This window comes from Cydia amplana, chromosome 26 (genome assembly GCF_948474715.1).
Source record: "Cydia amplana chromosome 26, ilCydAmpl1.1, whole genome shotgun sequence".
Classification (NCBI taxonomy): domain Eukaryota; kingdom Metazoa; phylum Arthropoda; class Insecta; order Lepidoptera; family Tortricidae; genus Cydia; species Cydia amplana.
Window position 1 is genome coordinate 2623797 of NC_086094.1, and position 20275 is coordinate 2644071.

General features: G+C 42.4%; 1 protein-coding gene and 1 long non-coding RNA gene across 2 annotated transcripts; both read right to left on the reverse strand.

Annotated features, from left to right (window-relative positions):
* Nucleotides 1-639: 639 nt before the first annotated feature.
* Nucleotides 640-19643, reverse strand: LOC134660029 (zinc finger protein 91-like). The gene is made up of 14 exons (XM_063515728.1): nucleotides 19503-19643; nucleotides 18758-18886; nucleotides 16091-16219; nucleotides 15373-15461; nucleotides 11590-11712; nucleotides 10109-10222; nucleotides 8975-9116; nucleotides 8779-8847; nucleotides 8583-8651; nucleotides 8191-8259; nucleotides 4217-4563; nucleotides 2896-3301; nucleotides 2289-2693; nucleotides 640-729 (listed from the first exon to the last, which is right to left on the reverse strand). Exons 1-14 carry the CDS (start codon nucleotides 19641-19643, stop codon nucleotides 640-642), a joined length of 2322 nt encoding a protein of 773 aa, XP_063371798.1.
* LOC134660178 (uncharacterized) lies at nucleotides 11955-13735 on the reverse strand. The gene is made up of 2 exons (XR_010097850.1): nucleotides 13510-13735; nucleotides 11955-13143 (listed from the first exon to the last, which is right to left on the reverse strand). It is a non-coding gene; the product is annotated as an uncharacterized LOC134660178 (long non-coding RNA).
* Nucleotides 19644-20275: the final 632 nt, after the last annotated feature.

The following is a 20275-nucleotide window of genomic DNA, read 5'->3' on the forward strand; positions in this document are numbered from 1 at the left end:
ATATTGCAGTGTCAGTGTGGAGGTGCCACCATAAATGTCAAATTACTATGAAAATATAACATTTACAGTGAAAGTTGATGGCACCCATATAAACATATATTTAAGCCATTAAAAAAATTGGCATCCTAGCCTATTTGGGTGTGGTGGTAGGTATAAAAATAATTATACCTATGTTTGCTGTAATCCCTACAGTTTTTAGGTTCAAATGTAAATATCATAAGAATAAATGTTTTATTTCGAAAATATACGCTGACATAAAATACTAGATACTAGGCAATATATTACAGTCAAGTCTCATGGTTAACTGGTTGTATGCCGCCATCCTCTTGAAGTTTCTGAAAAAAAAAACACAAATTCATGTATAAATAAAAAGGATAACCTTAAGTGCATTTTTTTCTTGTGTAAAAAAAGATAACCCTAAAAATAATAAATACGTTGTGTCGGAAATTATAAATACTTACATGTGACACGTAATCAGTGTAAGACAAAGATAGTATGAGTCTTTCTATGTTTTAAATGAAACAGCCCTATGACAAACTATAGCCGAAGAGGATAGTGCACTACTAGAATCACTGTCAAATTTCGATTTTGTAGGAAGTGTCATTTCTGTACGGTAGTATGTGGTAAAGATGTGTAGGTCTAGGCTAGGTATACCTTCTTGTCCGGGGACTCAAACCCGCAGCAGAGCGACGCGTGCGCACGCTGGTGCTTCGCCAACATGTACTTACGCTGCAACAACATAGGCAAACATTACATTTTGGGTAACACTTTTTTTTTATTTAATTTATTTAATGCATAAAAACACGAGATTACAGTGTATTAAAAGCACTTATCTGCCAAACTGCAGAACAGCTTGTTGGCAGAAAACTAAATCTACTCTCCACCATATAATAGTATTATAAATATTTCAACTCAAAAGTATTATTTTAACGGCCTCCGTAGCCTAGTCGGTAGCAGTGTTGGCCGAAAGTTAATGCAAATTGAAAATGCTGGCCATTAACCATTATAAATTGAATCGTAAACTATAATCGTCCGATACGGTTTAAGGTTCAATTTATAATGGTTAATGGCCAACATTTTCAATTCGCATTAACTTTCGGCCAACACTGGTCGGTAGTGACCCTGCCTACGAAGCTGGAGGTCCCGGGTTCGAATCCCGGTAAGGGCATTTATTTGTGTGTTCATCACAAATATTTGTTCCTTAGTTATGGATGTTTTCTATGTATTTAAGTACTTATATATGTATCTATATATTATATATATCGTCGTCTAGTACCCACAACACAAGCCTTATGAGCTTACCGTGGGACTAGGTCGATTTGTGTAAGATTGTCCCATAATATTTATTTATTATTATTTATTTATTTATAAATATTAATACACGTGTCTTTTTAAGAACTAAATAATTATGCTACCTATATTGAATCTTAACGAGTGGGGTCTGTTATTGAACACAGGTTTCAAGTTAACAATAACGTCAATAACATTACATTACAACCGAGCAAACCGGTCCGTGGGCCCACCATAGAACGTTCTCACAGTAAGTTTCATAATAATTTTACTTTTTAAGTCTATGTGAGGCCACTGGCGCAGTTAATGTGAAAAGGTTCCACACTGGGATGGGAATCCAGCTGCTCGATGGTACCTACATACACCGCTATACACTGAAAGCTTTTAGAATGGCCCACTCAGATCTTGTAGTCATGTGTAAAAATATGGGTGCACTCATCACACTCAAAAATATGTCCCATAGCTCTTATGTCAGCGAATTAAGAACTATGGTACATATTTTACTTTTCGAGTTGTTGACTTTTCGAGTTCGTTTCGTCAACTTACTGTCGTGGTTAGGGATTTTGTCAAATTCCTAAACAAATCTAGTGAAATGAAAAAGCGTTTCGCGTTTATTGGCCGATTTTGTCTTTTCACTAAACAGAGTCAGTGATTTGGTCAAATGACTGATTTTTTCTAGGGAAATGATGATATGGATTCGCTATTTTAACATCCTGCGTGATTTGATCATATCCCTTAGAGATTTGTTCAAATCTCTGTTTTGATCATTTCCCTGCGACATATATATCTATAGCGACCCGCCCCGGTTTCGCACGGGTAGTCGGGGTAGTTCAACGAATTTACACAAAACCTTTACAAATTATACAACAAAACCTTCCTCAAGAATCACTCTATTAATAGGTGAAAACCGCGTGAAAATCCGTACAGGATTTTTGGGTTTATCGCGAACATACAGACAGACAGACGCGGCGAGATGAAACGCGGCCACTTATACTCACGCTAAAGTCCTTATTGCACACGCCACACGCCAGTTTCTCCGTGGCGTGCGCGCGCCGCTCATGGCTGCGCGCGCTCTCCCTGCTCGAGTACAGCTTGCCGCACAGCGCGCACGCGTGGCTCTTGGCGGCGCCGTGCGTCGCGCTCAGGTGCGCCAGCACGGAGGGAGGGGGGGGGGATGAAACGCGGCCACTTATACTCACGCTAAAGTCCTTATTGCACACGCCACACGCCAGTTTCTCCGTGGCGTGCGCGCGCCGCTCATGGCTGCGCGCGCTCTCCCTGCTCGAGTACAGCTTGCCGCACAGCGCGCACGCGTGGCTCTTGGCGGCGCCGTGCGTCGCGCTCAGGTGCGCCAGCACGGAGGGAGGGGGGGGGGGGATGAAACGCGGCCACTTATACTCACGCTAAAGTCCTTATTGCACACGCCACACGCCAGTTTCTCCGTGGCGTGCGCGCGCCGCTCATGGCTGCGCCCGCTCTCCCTGCTTGAGTACAGCTTGCCGCACAGCGCGCACGCGTGGCTCTTGGCGGCGCCGTGCGTCGCGCTCAGGTGCGCCAGCACGGAGGGAGGGGGGGGGGGGATGAAACGCGGCCACTTATACTCACGCTAAAGTCCTTATTGCACACGCCACACGCCAGTTTCTCCGTGGCGTGCGCGCGCCGCTCATGGCTGCGCGCGCTCTCCCTGCTCGAGTACAGCTTGCCGCACAGCGCGCACGCGTGGCTCTTGGCGGCGCCGTGCGTCGCGCTCAGGTGCGCCAGCACGGAGGGAGGGGGGGGGGATGAAACGCGGCCACTTATACTCACGCTAAAGTCCTTATTGCACACGCCACACGCCAGTTTCTCCGTGGCGTGCGCGCGCCGCTCATGGCTGCGCGCGCTCTCCCTGCTCGAGTACAGCTTGCCGCACAGCGCGCACGCGTGGCTCTTGGCGGCGCCGTGCGTCGCGCTCAGGTGCGCCAGCACTGAGGGGGGGGAGATGAAACGCTCGTCGCATTGCGAGCATTTGTACCTGGCGGAGTATAAGTGTAAGGCCTGAGTGGACGCTCGCTCGGCGGCGCGTGCAGCGTGGCTGTGGGCTCACGCGTGATGTGAGCAGCGTGCACTAAGGCCGCTCCTATACGTGCGCATTTGTTTAACATGCACGCCGCACGCCCCGCCCCGCTGCACGCCCAACAAGAGCGTCCACTCAGGCCTGACACTACCTAAGAACTTTAAGCGGAAGCAGGCGTGGCTCGCTCCGCGATTTCGTCGCGTGGCTACAAGTACCTATAAGTACATGCGGCCCACACCAATTTTGGTGTCTACCCATAGTAGTTGCCGCGCACCGCTACGGAACAGACGCCAGCTCGCGCTTGCGCCACCTAGCGGTCATATCTGTCGTAATAGACGCGTTTTGTTAGAGAGTGAATCTTCTGTACCTAGTACTATTATTTATTCTGTGGTGGAAGGAAGACCGAACACGACCGCTTAAGCGTTGTCCCTAATTTACCCTTTGGATTAACATTATAATAACAATTGAATTAAAAATTGAACAAATCCCTTACGATATATAGCAAAAAAAACCATTTTATGCCAAAAATGTCTTACATCATTTTGGAAAAGAGTTGATACTCTTCAAACTGCTGAATCGATTTCTATCAAACACAGCTCAGCACCACCGCAAGGAAACTCGCTTTCACACATAAACAACCGCATCGAAATCGGTTTATCCATTGGAGAGCTACGACGCCACAGGCAGACAGACGTTGACGCAAACATATGTACAACACCCTTATAAGGAGCTTTTAAAATTTAGTATCGAATTTAGTTTTCGACTTTTGACTCTTGAAAAAATCTAAAAAAGTAAAATTAAGAAGCATAACTATACTGAATATATATTTATTTATTAACATTTAATTATGTGTGCTTAAATTCGATCACTAGCTCAGCCTTAACTGTGACGTCTTTGTAGAAGAGTCTTTTCTCCACGTCTCCCCAGTTCTTATAAACTTTAAACGGCACCAAAAACAAATACGAATCATCCCTTTTATCCACGTACGACCAATTCCCAATTTCCAACTCCGGTTTGTCCCAATTTTGTCTGCACAGGTATTGCAGTGCGATTTCAGGGTCCTCTGTAACGCAAACTGCCACCATCATCTTCAGAACTATCTTGTGCCCACCCAAGACCCCGAAGTCACAAGCCAAGAGCCATTCCATAGTGTCCACGGATGCCGGGGTCATAACGAGGCCGTTTTGCGTCAGCTCCGTACGAGCAAACTGTGGACCTTTCTGTACCGGCTCGTTTAAAATGAGAGAAAATAGTTGGTCACGAATCAATTTTCCTAAAGCGTCGTCCATTGCCAGTCCGTCTTCCCTGCATGCCGTCACAGGCACAAGGGAAGCCCTAGGCCTCTCTAAAGGGGCACAGCTAAATGGGAGAGCAGAATGGTTCTGGTCCACCCAATGCACAAACTTTACAGACATCTCTGCAGTAAGCAGTAACATTTTCATCATGCCGGAAACACTATCTCCTTGTCTTATAAAGTCCCCAGTTACACATTTTTCCATAATATATTTTCCCACAAATTTCATACACAGATTGTCTAGGCTATACGATAATCTCTTCCCATCATGGACGCCAGGCCACGGGAGCTCTCCGTTAACTCTCTGATATTTCGTAGTTTTTTCACAATCCGGGTCTAATATGTCGTAGAAAGCGGCCAAGGCGTCCGCATACATCATATATTTAAGAAATTCGCCGCGACTGTATTCAACGAATACAGGGTAGATGTATTTAAATCCTCTGTAACCGATCATACACACGGGTTTTTTCAAAGAACCGAGGAAAGTATTCATAGAGGTTGAATTTGACGTCCATGCTTGTCTTTCTCTGTCCCATGTGAAGTAGATTCTACCGGAGTATTTTCCCCACGGGCCTTCCATTTTGGATTTGAAGATGCGTTGTCTATACTGAAAGTCTTCACTAAGTATTTCCGAACGTGACACTGGCACCAGATGTATCCCTGGTATCGGGTTTTCTCTATTTAGAGTAATGAACACGAATGTATTTATATTTTCCGCCATGATTTTAATAATACACGTTTTCTGTCGGTAAATATATGAAACAGCTAGATAATAATAGTTTAAAAACACGGTAATTTAATTATCGCACAACTACCTGAATGCCTACCGCGAAAAACGAGAAGCGAAATTACGTTATCTGCCTCTCTGTCGCACGAATATGGAAGCGCGACCAGACGTAGATAACGAATTTTAGGTTTTTATTTTTGCGATAGGCCCTCACTCCCTCAGATAATAGAATGAGCAATCAAACACAATCTTTAATGAAGATAACTGTAATCAGATAAGTAGGTACAGTCAGCAGCAGAAGTTGTTAAGCGGACGAGGTGTTCAAAATGATCTTGACGCGAATTTATTGTTAAGAGAATAAGAGCGCGTCAAGGTAATTTTGAACACCTCGCCCGCTTAGTAACTTCTGCTGCTGACTGCACACCCCTAGTGTATATTTCATTCCATAGAGTGACTTGATGTACCTACGCGTTTGCGTTAAGTGTCATTTAGTATGGGATTTTGAGTTTCCAAAACGTTCCGGTTGGCGCGCTGTATAAAATCCCATATACAAAGTGAGACTTAGAGCCACCCAACACTAGCGTCTTTTGAGCGTCGGCGTATATAGTCAGCGCTATGGAAAATGGCGTCGCTGCGCAGTTGCGTCAACGCTGCTTTGGACACCGACGTTCGGGAGACGCTAGTGTGGGGTAGCCCTTAACGCGAACGGGTACCTCAGTCACGCTATCGAATGAAATTTACACTAGGGGTTAAATAAAGGAAAAACTACTAAAATTAGCAAAACACCTAACGCGAAATATAAATTTGTTTGTCTTTGGTGTGGTGCAAACTTAGCTTAACCACATAATAAATAATAGTACTAGATACAGAAGGTTCACTCTCTAACAGAAAGCGTCTATTACGACAGATATGACCGCTAGGTGGCGCAAGCGCGAGGAGGCGTCCGTTCCGTAGCGGTGCGCGGCAACTACTATGGCTAGACACCAAAATTGGTGTGGGCCGCATGTACTTGTAGCGACGCGACGAAATCGCGGAGTGAGCCACGCCTGGCTTACCTAGCTAATGAATTGAATAATAGTAAAAACAAACTTACTTGTATGTTGACGGGTCTCTGTGTTTTTTCGCCCTTTTGAAGTGGAGTTTTAAATTGTCCTAAAACAACATAATAGTTCCTAGTAAAATTAGATTTTGACTTAATCGTGTGATTTGTCGAAAAAGTGGTAGGTATTTAAATAAAGGCCTTTTAATTCAAAATTGTGCTTCGCTATTGACGACCGGTCTGGCCTAGTGGGTAGTGACCCTGCCTGCTAAGCCGATGGTCCTGGGTTCGAATCCCGGTAAGGGCATTTATTTGTGTGATGAACACTAATATTTGTTCCGGAGTCATGGGTGTTTTCTATGTATATAAGTATGTATTTATCTATATAAGTATGTAATATCTGGGTGACCGAGCTTCGCTCGGAAAACATAAAAACTCGAAAATGCGCGTTTTCCCAGAGATAAGACCTAGCTAGATCGATTTTTCGCCCCCGAAAACCCCCATATAGCAAATTTCATCGAAATCGTTAGAGCCGTTTCCGAGATCTCCGAAATATATATATAAATAAATAAATAAATATATAAATAAACAAGAATTGCTCGTTTAAAGGTATTAAATAGATATCGTCGCCTAGCACCCATAGTACAAGCTTTGCTTAGTTTGGGGCTAGGTTGATCTGTGTAAGATGTCCGCCAATATTTATTTATTTATTGATATGCAAAAAATAATGATGGAATGTTACAAACGAAATTACACTTTACAGTTACAAACGAAGCTAGGGACAATCACCAGCATTAGGGAAAAGTATTGATAGTTTAATTTATCGATATACTATCGGTACTGAAATTGTACCCCCTAGTATCCGATGTCTGAACATAACCAAACAGTAGGCGGCTTCCACGCAGGTCGAGCCGCCTCGCGAGGCAATTTGACGCGTGAGGCAACTCGGTCTGCCTCGGGCGAGGCACGTCTCCACCGACCGAGCTGCTTTGCGAGGCAGTTTCCTCGGGAGGCCCACGGCTAAAGTTTGATTATGTTCAGACATCGGGTTATCAGAGGGCAAAATTTAATAACCTATTTGACTTAAATCTTACTAGCGACTTGAATGTGACGTCACAGTTCACACTCGACGCAGTAGTGGTCCCTGCCGGGCTAGCACATAATAGCTGCCGGGCTAGCACATAATAGCTGCCGGGCTAGCACATAATAGCTGCCGGGCTAACACATAATAGCTGCCGGGCTAGCACATAATAGCTGCCGGGCTAGCACATAATAGCTGCCGGGCTAGCACATAATAGCTGCCGGGCTAACACATAATAGCTGCCGGGCTAGCACATAATAGCTGCCGGGCTAACACATAATAGCTGCCGGGCTAGCACATAATAGCTGCCGGGCCAGCACATAATAGCTGCCGGGCTAGCACATAATAGCTGCCGGGCTAACACATAATAGCTGCCGGGCTAGCACATAATAGCTGCCGGGCTAACACATAATAGCTGCCGGGCTAGCACATAATAGGCGCGACAGTATCTCGCGGCGAGATAGACTACCCGACCCTCTTTTATTAACATAGAAAAAGACGGATATACTATCTCACCGCGAAATACTGTCGCGCCAATCATGTGCTAGAGGTGCTGTGCGAGTGGGACAGCATGTGCCGCTGCAAGAGGGACGGGTGTATGAACTCACCAGCGACTTGAACGTGACGTCGCACTCGACGCAGTAGTGGTCCCTGTGCGAGTGGGACAGCATGTGCCAGTGCAAGAGGGACGGGTATATGAACTCACCAGCGACTTGAACGTGACGTCACACTCGACGCAGTAGTGGTCCCTGTGCGAGTGGGACAGCATGTGCCGCTGCAAGAGGGACGGGTATATGAACTCACCAGCGACTTGAACGTGACGTCACACTCGACGCAGTAATGGTCCCTGTGCGAGTGGGACAGCATGTGCCGCTGCAAGAGGGACGGGTATATGAACTCACCAGCGACTTGAACGTGACGTCACACTCGACGCAGTAGTGGTCCCTGTGCGAGTGGGACAGCATGTGCCAGTGCAAGAGGGACAGGTATACGAACTCACCAGCGACTTGAACGTGACGTCACACTCGACGCAGTAGTGGTCCCTGTGCGAGTGGGACAGCATGTGCCGCTGCAAGAGGGACGGGTATATGAACTCACCAGCGACTTGAACGTGACGTCACACTCGACGCAGTAGTGGTCCCTGTGCGAGTGGGACAGCATGTGCCGCTGCAAGAGGGACGGGTATATGAACTCACCAGCGACTTGAACGTGACGTCACACTCGACGCAGTAGTGGTCCCTGTGCGAGTGGGATAGCATGTGCCGCTGCAAGAGGGACGGGTATATGAACTCACCAGCGACTTGAACGTGACGTCACACTCGACGCAGTAGTGGTCCCTGTGCGAGTGGGATAGCATGTGCCGCTGCAAGAGGGACGGGTATATGAACTCACCAGCGACTTGAACGTGACGTCACACTCGACGCAGTAGTGGTCCCTGTGCGAGTGGGACAGCATGCGCCGCTGCAAGAGGGACGGGTATATGAACTCACCAGCGACTTGAACGTGACGTCACACTCGACGCAGTAATGGTCCCTGTGCGAGTGGGACAGCATGTGCCGGTGCAAGAGGGACGGGTATATGAACTTCATGTTGCACTGCGGGCAGTTGAAGCGCTGCGCGGGGTCGTGGCGGCTGAAACGAGTGTTTTTAACGGACTTGTAAAGTTGGTGTTTAAGTCGTGTGTCGCGCGGCATAAAATTGCTTTTTATCTACTTATTGTTAGCTTATAGAGTTAGCAATCGCAGTCCTGCAACTCCTGCACTGTTAAACAAATATGGTAACCTTAAACATTGGATATGTCTGTATATTTTCGAAGTGAAAAGCAGAGTATATACCTAACTCGGACATAAATAACCATTTTATCCTCGACCTATGTCTGCTTCGAATGAGATGGTTTACTTTTTGCCCTTGTTGTATAATCTACTTTTTATCTATGTATATATGTTATACAACATTTACTGTGTCATGACATGAAAAATACATAATAATATTTATACATATCGTCAGGTGACAAGCAAAAGTCACTAATTACTATAAAATATTTAAACAAAAATCAACCTTCTTTTCGTACTAATATGGTTCACTATGGCTATGAACTTGTGGTGGTACTTAGTGACTTTTGCCTTTCACCTGACGATATATAAATTGGGGGAGGCCTTTTCCCACCAGTGGGATATGACAGGCTCCAAATAATAACGTATATAAATATTATAAATACAACAGCCAATGTCTAGGTATATATAAATATGATTATTTTATAATAATTATCTTAAAATAAATAATTAATACAATAGGTATAACAAAAATGTTTAGTCTATAGCAGCGGTTCTCAATCTTTTTTTTGACGGAACCCTTTTGGAAAGCGAAATACTTGATGGAACCCTACAATAAAACAATAGTTTTTAGAAGTGTATTTTTTAATTAAAAGCATAATTCTAAATTCTTGCGGAACCCCTGCAGGGGTGTCGCGGAATCCCTGCAGGGGTGTCGCGGAACCCTAGGGTTCCGCGGAACACACTTTGAGTATGGCTGGTCTATAGGATTAAGTCACTAGAATTAATTTTGGAGATGTAAAACGTCTGCAAAATCTTGTGTTGTATGGACTAGTATGGAGCAGTACTCACGACACGTGCATTCGTAACGCATGCATGTTGTTGAAGCCCGCCCCACACACGCTGCACGTCAGATTCTTGCCGACCTTGTGGGTTTTCACGTGTCTCTGGATTACTGTGCGTTTTCTAAAAAAAACTCGTGGTTACATTACATTACTTACATACAGACTAAAAAGGAGATTATTCCTTTTTTGTAGTATCTCTTTGCAGTATATGTAATTTGCAATGTATTGTAACATCCCTATAATGAATGAATAAAAAAAACGATTTCTGAAAAGTAGTCTAACTAAATGTCGTCATGTTCTTTCGTACTATCAGTACTCACTCGGTGGTGAAGAAGCATTGCTCGCAGGAGTATGTGTTCGCGGCAAAAGTGTTTTCTGTGTAGTCTAATAAACAGGGAGCGTACATTTCATGCCGATGACAGGCGTATGACGTCAACCTACATACAGGGTGGACAAAGTTTGAAAAGGGCAATGGAATAACGAACGTTTATTTATTCGTACCTAATAATGGAAAATATGATTAATCAATGATTAATCACTGTTATCTAATCAACCTCTTCCGTTTAAGTAGATATATATTGACACTTGAGACGGACATTGAAAGAATATTATCTGACATTGTCACATCACTCACATCAAAGTTTACTCTTTGTCACAAATTGTAGACGTGCGGAAACAACATTTCAGTTAAATTTAATATGATCAGGAAACTTAATGCTTTGCCAAAGTCGCTATGGAGGCTATAGAATTATTGTGCCAAATAAATCTGTCAGCAAAGTTTGCCACCAAAAGAAAGCAACATCAAGTTACATTTGCAAACAATAAAACACAAAGAACATGAGGAACATAAAGAAACACAGTTTGATTTTAACATAGACTTGACCAATTTCATGATAGCATCGAATATACCATGAAACAATTGAATAACAAAAACTTTGTCGATTTCATACAAAAATGTATCGGGGGGAAATATGCAAGTACAGTACGTATACCCTCAGAATCTAACTTAAGACTAAGGTATTTGCCGAAAAAGTTTGAACAAAGTTTCGCGTCGATACGGGAGGACATTCTTATTTTTTTTATTTCAGAAACTATTATGTTACTAATAATCAAACGTTGATAGACACGTTGTTGTGGCCTATAATTAAAAATAAAATAAAAGTCACTACGTTTCCGGTTACTAAGTTGTGTCACTACGTTTTTTGAAACATCCTGTGTGTTTATATGAATACGTCATTATGACGAAACCGGCATGAAATGTACGCTCCCTGCTAATAAATGTCGGTATATTCTTACAGATGTAGTGCATAATTGTTTTCTATCGCATTTTCTCTGTAGTGTTCGTATTTGACATGCTATTTCAGTCAACCTTAGTACTCTTTGTACCGCGACTGACTGAAATAGCAAGACACGTTCGTACGTATCCGTGATAATACGATGGAATATAATTATGCACTACATATGTACATTTATTCATAGAGTACTCACTTGGTGGTGAAGGAGCATTGCTCGCAGGTGTATGTGTTCGCGTCGAAAGTGTGTTCTATGGAATAGTGTTCTAACAAATGTTGTCGAGATATCCGAATTGCGCCGCATATCTTGCATTTGTATCTGAAATTAAATAAATAATACGTGATACGTAATTAGAGGAAAATGAAACACATGGACTGAAATATATCCAGGTAATTATGACTTTGATAAGTATCAAATCTGTAAATACATTTTTCACACCAAGAGCTTTTTCTTCCCTGCTAGAAGGGATCAAAATGGCACTTTTCCTCCCTGCTAGGAGGGATCAAAGTAACACTTTTCTGTTCTGTTCTAGCACACTATTTTTACATTTTTTTGCACATTATTTTTTTAGCTTAACCCATTCAGGGCCAGCGACTCAGCGTATGGGTCATGCTCAAACAGTTCCGCAGGGCCAGTGACTCACATGTGAGTCCTGAATAAATTCTGATTTAAACTTAAACGAAACGTAATTTGATGTAATAACGTAAGTAACATATAAGCTAACAATCATTTCTATAAGGCATATTAGGATAAAAATTATAAACACGTTTTTTTTAATGAAAACAGGGTCTCGAATATTCAAGTTTGGTTTACTATCAGTGCAATATAGTAAATATACTGAAATTCTAGATACATAATGCGATGCAAGCAAACAGAAAAATCTATATTGAAAAAATACAAAAAATATATATATTTCAGAAGTTATTGACAGGGCTCAAGGTATGGGTCACCGTGGCCTGGCGCTACTTGTAAAAACTGCTAATGTTTCCGTAGCAGGCTAAAATAAACTTTATTGGCTGGTTTTAAAGCTTATTTCATGTTGAAGCTGTTTGATATTGTACCATTTTACAACTGATTACTGTTTGGATGATGGTAAGCAACAATTTGTAGGAACCAAGCCGTAGTATAATAATATTTTGTTTTGTATGAGGGGTAAGGCAACGAGGATTTTTTCCCACTGTACTTTTATGTCATAATATTTGGTGATCGTTGTATTGTATCTTAGGCAATTACCTACTAACAATGATGTTAAAGTTAATTTTTTTTCGTTTCAATATAGAACAAGGCGGTTGAAACAGTCACCACTAACTAATATGTATTGTATAACAAATAGTTTGTGACAAATATTTACAAGTTTTTTCAAACATAGTGGTTTCTACGGCAGATTAGAAAGTAAGTACTATAATACATTTTAAGTTCTCTATTGTTACTAATATAATGGCGTTTACCAAAACAAAGATAATGACCGACCAGGTGTAAGCTTATCGGACACACTTGGACAATAAACAAGGAATGCATCCGAACGGCGGCGGCGGTATTATCTTTCATGTGGTATTTGTCACAAGAGTTCAAGATGTGATTCATCCCATCCCCCCTATTAGAGATGTATTTTGGAGTAACATGGAAAATATTATTTAGTCACGATTTATTCGTTGGCGACTTTATACTCCTCCTGTGCTGTTTAGTGATTTCGTATTTTGTGACCATGGCTATGGATTACCGGAATTTGAACCCGCCTAACCTGACCGACTGTGCTATGAACTGGACCCCGAACCTGCTTCATCCGAATGACCTGGCTACGAATTCTGGAACTCTGAACTCACCTTTGTTGAATTTCATCTAAATCGGGAAACGGTTCTAATTTAACTTCCAAGATTTGCCCCAAAAAACAACAACAAAAAACACGGCAAGTTAAATAGAATCAGACTAAGCTAAGTTGGCAGCGATTTTGATAGCACAGGCTGAGTACCTAAGTGTAATTTAAATGTCATACTTATATGAAATTATGACGTTTAAATTAACACTTGCACAGGCTGGGCTATAAAATTTGCTACCAACTTAGCTTGGTCAGACATTAAACGCTTGTAGAAAGTAAAAATATTCACTCCTACAAACTGCAATAATTAGTTTCTTTTTTGATAGGCACAGAAAATCGGTGGTTAGTAAAAATGTTGCATAATGCTGTCCAACTGGCCGGCTTCATAAGCGGCGATTTATTTACCGTTCGCGCCAGGCTCGAGACCCATAAGCTGAGTCATGCGTTTTAGCTAAAAACGATTTGTATGGTGGCCTGGCGTATTGTGTACGCTCGGCGGTTCGTGGCCATGAATGGGTTAAATAATCTGTTTAAGCATCAGATTGTGTCAACACTAAGATTTTTTTATTTTCCTCATAGTTGATGTGAAAAGCAGTATGTGTCACACGGTATCAAAATTATTTCGTCTTGGGCGTTAACACTTGATTCAATGTACGCCCTTGACGGAAATATATCATTTTGATCCCTTGTAACACAAACTACTATTTTTTTTACTAGCCTATTATGGTGTCCCACTGATGGGCAAAGGCCTTTCATCTTGTCTTCCACGCCTCCCGACATAGCGCCTACATACATTCCATACATATACAGGGTGAAATTGTTGTTTATGCTATGCTGTGTAACTTATTTGAATAAATAAATCCATACTATATGCGAAAGTGTTACTGTCTGTCTGTCTGTTACCTCTTCATGCTTAACCTGCTGAACCGATTTAGTTGAAATTTGGTAAGGAGATAGTTTGAGTCCCGGGGAAGGACATAGGGTAGTTTTTATCCCAAAAATCTCCCTTTAAGGGGGTGAAAAGGGGGGTGGAAGTTTGTATGGGGAATCGTTAAAAAGCAGATTGGGCAAAAATAAGCTACCCAAATTACTAACTCCACGCAGACGAAGTCGCGGGCAAAAGCTAGTAAAAATATATATAGTGTCATTCTATGGAACTTGCTAACTTGATAAAGCATAAGTTACTAGTAAATTGACATTCAAAGACAATTTTAATATGTCGGTTTGTTTTACATAGTTAGCAAGTTCCATAGAATGACACTTTATGTATATGTCGCAGTCGGATTGTATAATCCGCCGTATTACATTACGGCTAGCCGTTTTACAAAACAGGGGCGTTTTGAAATGCGGCGGTTCGACGATTAGCCGGATTGAATGCGGCTGAATGAAAATCCGCCGGAATGTATTCGGCGCCATACGTTCTTCAACACGGCTAGCTGTAATGTAATACAGCGAGTCATTAGCCGCCGCTTTGACAGTTTTTAGTTCCCATTTTTAACACTTGTGGCGCTGCCTGACATAACAACAACAAACTATGAAAAACGCTGGGGTGTCCATCAAATCTGGAGTTCGTCGCACTGTTTCTTTTCAAAAAACATTTCCTTCGCAACTTAACTAGACGGAGCCCCGCTTTGCGGGGCTCCTATTTCTGAGCGGTTTGCCCTTCGGGCATCTGAAGCTACCTAACGAACCTAACCTACCTACCTATTGATTTAGTGAGACGTCCGTGAAAACATTACACTTTGGGGAAAAAAGCGTAGGTAGGTAAGTAGGTTAGGTTCGTTAGGTAGCTTCAGATGCCCGAAGGGCAAACCGCCCAGAAATAGGAGCGGGGCTCCGTCTATTTAAGTTGTGAACGAAATGTTTTGGAAAAGAAACACTTGTAGTGCGGTGGGACCATGGTAAAAATAAATTAAATTGCAAACATTGTCAAACTCCGGTTACGTAGGCGACCGAAAGAACTGGTCACTCTACAATCTAAATAGTAGATACGATGCGGCTAAACGTAGGCCGCCTTATTGAAGAACGTATCGCAATGACAATCCGGCTAATCGTCGAACCGCCGCATTTCAAAATGCCCCTGTTTTGTAAAACGGCTAGCCGTAATGTAATACGGCGGATTATACAATCCGACTGCGACATATACATAAAGTGATATTTACCTAGTGGTGTGAGATTTCATGTGCCCTCTCATAGATACAGCACTAGGACAGTACTGAGCACATATCTCACACTTCAGCGTGCCGCTTTCCTGAAAACACATTACACATTCGTGACGTTATCCATGAAAAGGGACCTCATTGTCGATGGCGCTTACGCCATTATTAACGATGCTCCGATATAAATCAAATGCCTCGCGACGCTGTGCGGCGTAAGCACCATCGACAATAAGGTCCCTTTTCATAGATAATGCCCCATATGTACTCTACAGGGGTACGAAACTCCTCGCTTCGATTCGGGCAAACTCGGCTCCGATCGGCTCAGCATTGCTCCGAGCAATAGGGTATTTGACTGTATTTAAAATAAATTATTTTACACCATGCATGAAATAAAGCACCAGAAGATTAATAGAGAAACGTAGACAACAGTTATTTTAAGACACAATTTATATTTTAAAACCCGTATGAAACTATAAAGAGTAGGTAATTTAATTTGATCGTGACTACACATACTAGGATTTCATATAAATTCCATAGAAGCAAAATCGTTTTGACAGTTACTTCTACTTTAGTTACCTTATTTCTACTTTACTCATCTTACTTCTACTTTAGTTATCTTACTTCTACTTTAGTTATCTTACTTCTACTTTAGCTACCTTACTTCTACTTTAGTTATCTTACTTCTACTTTAGTTACCTTACTTCTACTGTAGCTACCTCACCTGTGAGTGTTTCTTCATGTGGTTGTCGATGACGTCTTTAAAGTTGAACCCTTTCACGCACTTCTCGCATTTGTACACGCACCTCAAGTATTTATCGCTTTTCGATTTCGCCGCCATTTCTTCTAACACCTGTTTGTAAGTATATATAACAAATACAATAAAAGTAATTAACGACGATATTATAAACGTCTGCTAAGTTATACGGCTGAATACCGTCGTTCGTAAAAAAAGCGCTGGTGGCCTAGCGTTAAGAGCGTGCGACTTGCAATCCGGAGGTCGCCGGTTCGAACCCCGGCTCGTACCAATGAGTTTTTCGGAACTTATGTACGAAATATCATTTGATATTTACCAGTCGCTTTTCGGTGAAGGAAAACATCGTGAGGAAACCGGACTAATCCCAATACGGGCCTAGTTTTACCCTCTGGGTTGGAAGGTCAGATGGCAATCGCTTTCGTGAAAACTAGTGCCTACGCCAATTCCTGGGATTAGTTGCCCCAGGCTCCCATGAGCCGTGACAAAATGCCGGGACAACGCGAGGACGAAGATGACAATAAAAGTAATTAACGGCGTTATTCATAAACGTCTGCTAAGTTAATCAGCTCGTCGTTAGTCCCTCTCTATGGCATAACGACAGATAGAGACAAGCAACGATCATCAACTGATTAAGTTAGCAGCCGTTTATGAATAACGCCATAAGTCTATAAATCAAACAATTTATTTTGTTTAAAATTGAAACGTCTGCGAACGATTCACCAGTAACGGTGCGCTCTTGACGCGTATTTTTATTGAAAAAGACTTTTGGAAAATAAATAAATATTATAGGACATTCTTACACCGATTGACCAAGTCCCACAGTAAGCTCAAGAAGGCTTGTGTTGTGGGTACTCAGACAACGATATATACAGGGTGGCGCATTCAGATCGGTCAGTATGGGAAAATCTGAAACTATAAGACATACGACGATCTCTTCTTAGGAACCATGTCATCGATTTTAGTAACAAGAAAAACTGCATTCATACATTTAAAAAAAATGTGTACTCAGCTCGGGAATCGAACCCGGACGTTTTGAAAAAAAAAAATCTAAAATTATTTCTATTTAGATATCGATTGTGTAGGTCTTAAGCAGTAAATGTTACTATGAAACATGATGTCTGAAATGAATAAAATGCATTGTTTTCATATCCTTTAATTTATTTTAGTATGTTTTCGAAATGGCCACCATTTTTTTCAATACATTTTACATAAAAAAAATTTAAATGTATGAATGCAGTTTTTCTTGTTACTAAAATCGATGACATGGTTCCTAAGAAGAGATCGTCGTATGTCTTATAGTTTCAGATTTTCCCATACTGACCGATCTAAATGCGCCACCCTGTATAATATACAGATACATAAATACATAGAAAACAACCATGACTCAGGAACAAATATCTTTGTCATCACACAAATATATGACCTTACTGGGATTCGAACCCATGACCATCGGCTTCACAGGCAGGGTCACTACCCACTAGGCCAGACCGGTCGTCAAAATAAGTTACAGTAAGTTGCATTTAAGGGTACAGATGTGGGTAGTGCGAAATTGTTCTCCATCGTACTTTCGAAGAAACGTTCGCATTTGTCATGCTGTTTCAGTCAACCTCAGTAGGTTACGTTTCCGTGTAAATACGATGGAAAATAGTTTCAAAAACAGTTTTAAAACGGGTTTTCAATTAGAAAGACACATCAAGATTGTTAACCTTTTTTCTAATGACAGGCGTGGCTCACTCCGCGATTTCGTCGCCGCGCTACAAGTACCTACAAGTAACTGCGGCCCACACCAATTTTGGTGCCTAGCCATAGGAACGGACGCCTGCTCGCGCTTGCGTAAACTAGCGGTCATATCTGTCGTAATAGACGCGTTATGTTAGAGAGCGCATCTTCTATTTCTATACTGTATTATTTATTCTATGACTTCTATGCTAATTAGGGTTGCCAGATCGAAACGCGCTATTATCGGGAAAAAATATTTTTTTTTCGGGATTTAGGGCCTTAAGTCGGGAAAAAAAACATTCAAATTAAATTAATTGTATTAAAAACAACGATATTTTACATTATTGGCACTACGTCAGCTGAGCGCCTACCGCGAACCACGTTCAACGTGTTGCCTCCCCTGTCGCACTTGTAAATTCGTACGTAAGTGTGACAGGGAGGCAACACGTCGAACGTGGTTCGCGGTAGGCCCTCTGCTCTGCCCAATCTCGCCACGCGCGCCCCGCGCGCGCGCTGACGGGCTCGACGCGGGTCGCTCGCTCGCTCGACGACAGTTCGGAACTTGAAATTATTGTTTTATAACGTGAAGCTGTTTTTCGGGACAATCTTCACTTTGTCGGGAATCAGGAACACATGCTAAAAATCGGGGGAATCCCGCCGAATGCCGACCATCTGGCAACCCTAATGCTAATGCTAAAAAAACGAAGTTTATCGAAAGCCCTTTTGTCGTTTGTCTTGCCTTTGTCTTACCAGCCAGCCTATTATGGATAGCTTTATCCATCTTTATCCACGTGATAAAATAACTGTCACTGTTTAACACCGTGGGAAAGAAAGTGACGGACACCGTTTTATCACGCTGTCACGTAGACAAGAACGACCATCATATCCGTACTGTTCTTTGCTTAGTTTGATCACTTCATACTCGTTTGTCTCTTGCACCATTCTGGAACTGAAACCTTCTTTAAGTTGTTTCTTCTGTTTGCCGCTTTTCTTTTCTGTTCTTTTTTCTTCTTTCTTGTTTTCTGGTGTAACTATAGTATTTGGCTGCAAGTGCAAAATCACGGTCTTGTTATGATCAAACGAAGGAGTTTAAAGGCGGATAGTTTTTGGCAAAAATTTCATTTTTAGGGTTCCGTACCCAAAGCGTAAAAACGTGACCCTATTACTAAGACTCCACTGTCCGTCTGTCTGTCACTACGCTGTATCTCATGAACCGTGATAGCTAAACAGTTGAAATTTTCACGGATGTATTTCTGTTGCCGCTATAACAACATATACTAAAAAGTACGGAACCCTCGGTGGGCGAGTCTGACTCGCACTTGACCGGTTTATCAATATTAGCACAAGGGGTTAAACAACAACTTTACCCCTTGTAAAACAAATGACTATAATCACAGAATAAGTAATAGTATTATCATACAGAACGGACACGCACCGCCCGCCCCGATTCGGATTACCTTGCCCGCGACAGGCCGCGACATGAATGTGTGCGTAAGTCGCTCTACTGAGAGCATGTCAGGATTCCGTCAGAAACTCAATGACGCGTGTACAGTCGTGCCGCGCACACATATAAACGCAAATCATTTTTGATGTATGGCGTGTCCGCCCTGTGCTATAATACAGGAAAGGAAACATCCCCATTCTTATTTCTGTTACTTACCTTTTTTCTTTTCCTTTTAACTTTGTCTTCTTCTTTAACCCCCTTCAACATCACTAAAGGCATATCATCATCATACTTGTCATCATCAAACTGATCATCAAAATCATCTTCAATCTCGGGGCCCAAATAATGAGTGGCCATGGTACAAGAGTAGTCATGAAGTTTGTATTTGTTTAGTACAACCTGAAACATGAAAACATTAAGTGTAAGTGCCTGAGTGGACGCTCTTGTTGTGCGTGCAGCGGGGCGGGGCGTGCGGCGTGCATGTTAAACAAATGCGCACGTATAGGAGCGGCCTTAGTGCACGCTGCTCACATCACGCGTGAGCCCACAGCCACGCTGCACGCCGTGCCGAGCGAGCGTCCACTCAGGCCTTACACTAAGGCCCCGTGGGTTCAGGTCCTTCTCTCTCATTCAGCGTGGCTGTCTGCCTGTGCCTGGATTGTGAATATCATGTTTTTGAATTTTAATTTTTTGTAAGCTTAAACAAAAAATAATGTATAGTGGTGTAAGTAATGCTTCACTACTACATTATTAATTGATCTCAGTTCAGGGGTGACATCGTCACTGTGTGACGAAACCCGATAAAAGAAACAACGGGTTGCACTCAGGGAGTGCCGGCAGAAGTGAAAACTCAATGACTAGTGCAAAATGCACTATGTATAATTGAGGGCGTTAACCTCACTTCTAGCGTTAGCGTTAATTACTTGAAATCCCTAAGCACATCACTGTTAGTACTCGAGTTATATTAATACCAGTTAGAGCGAAACTCA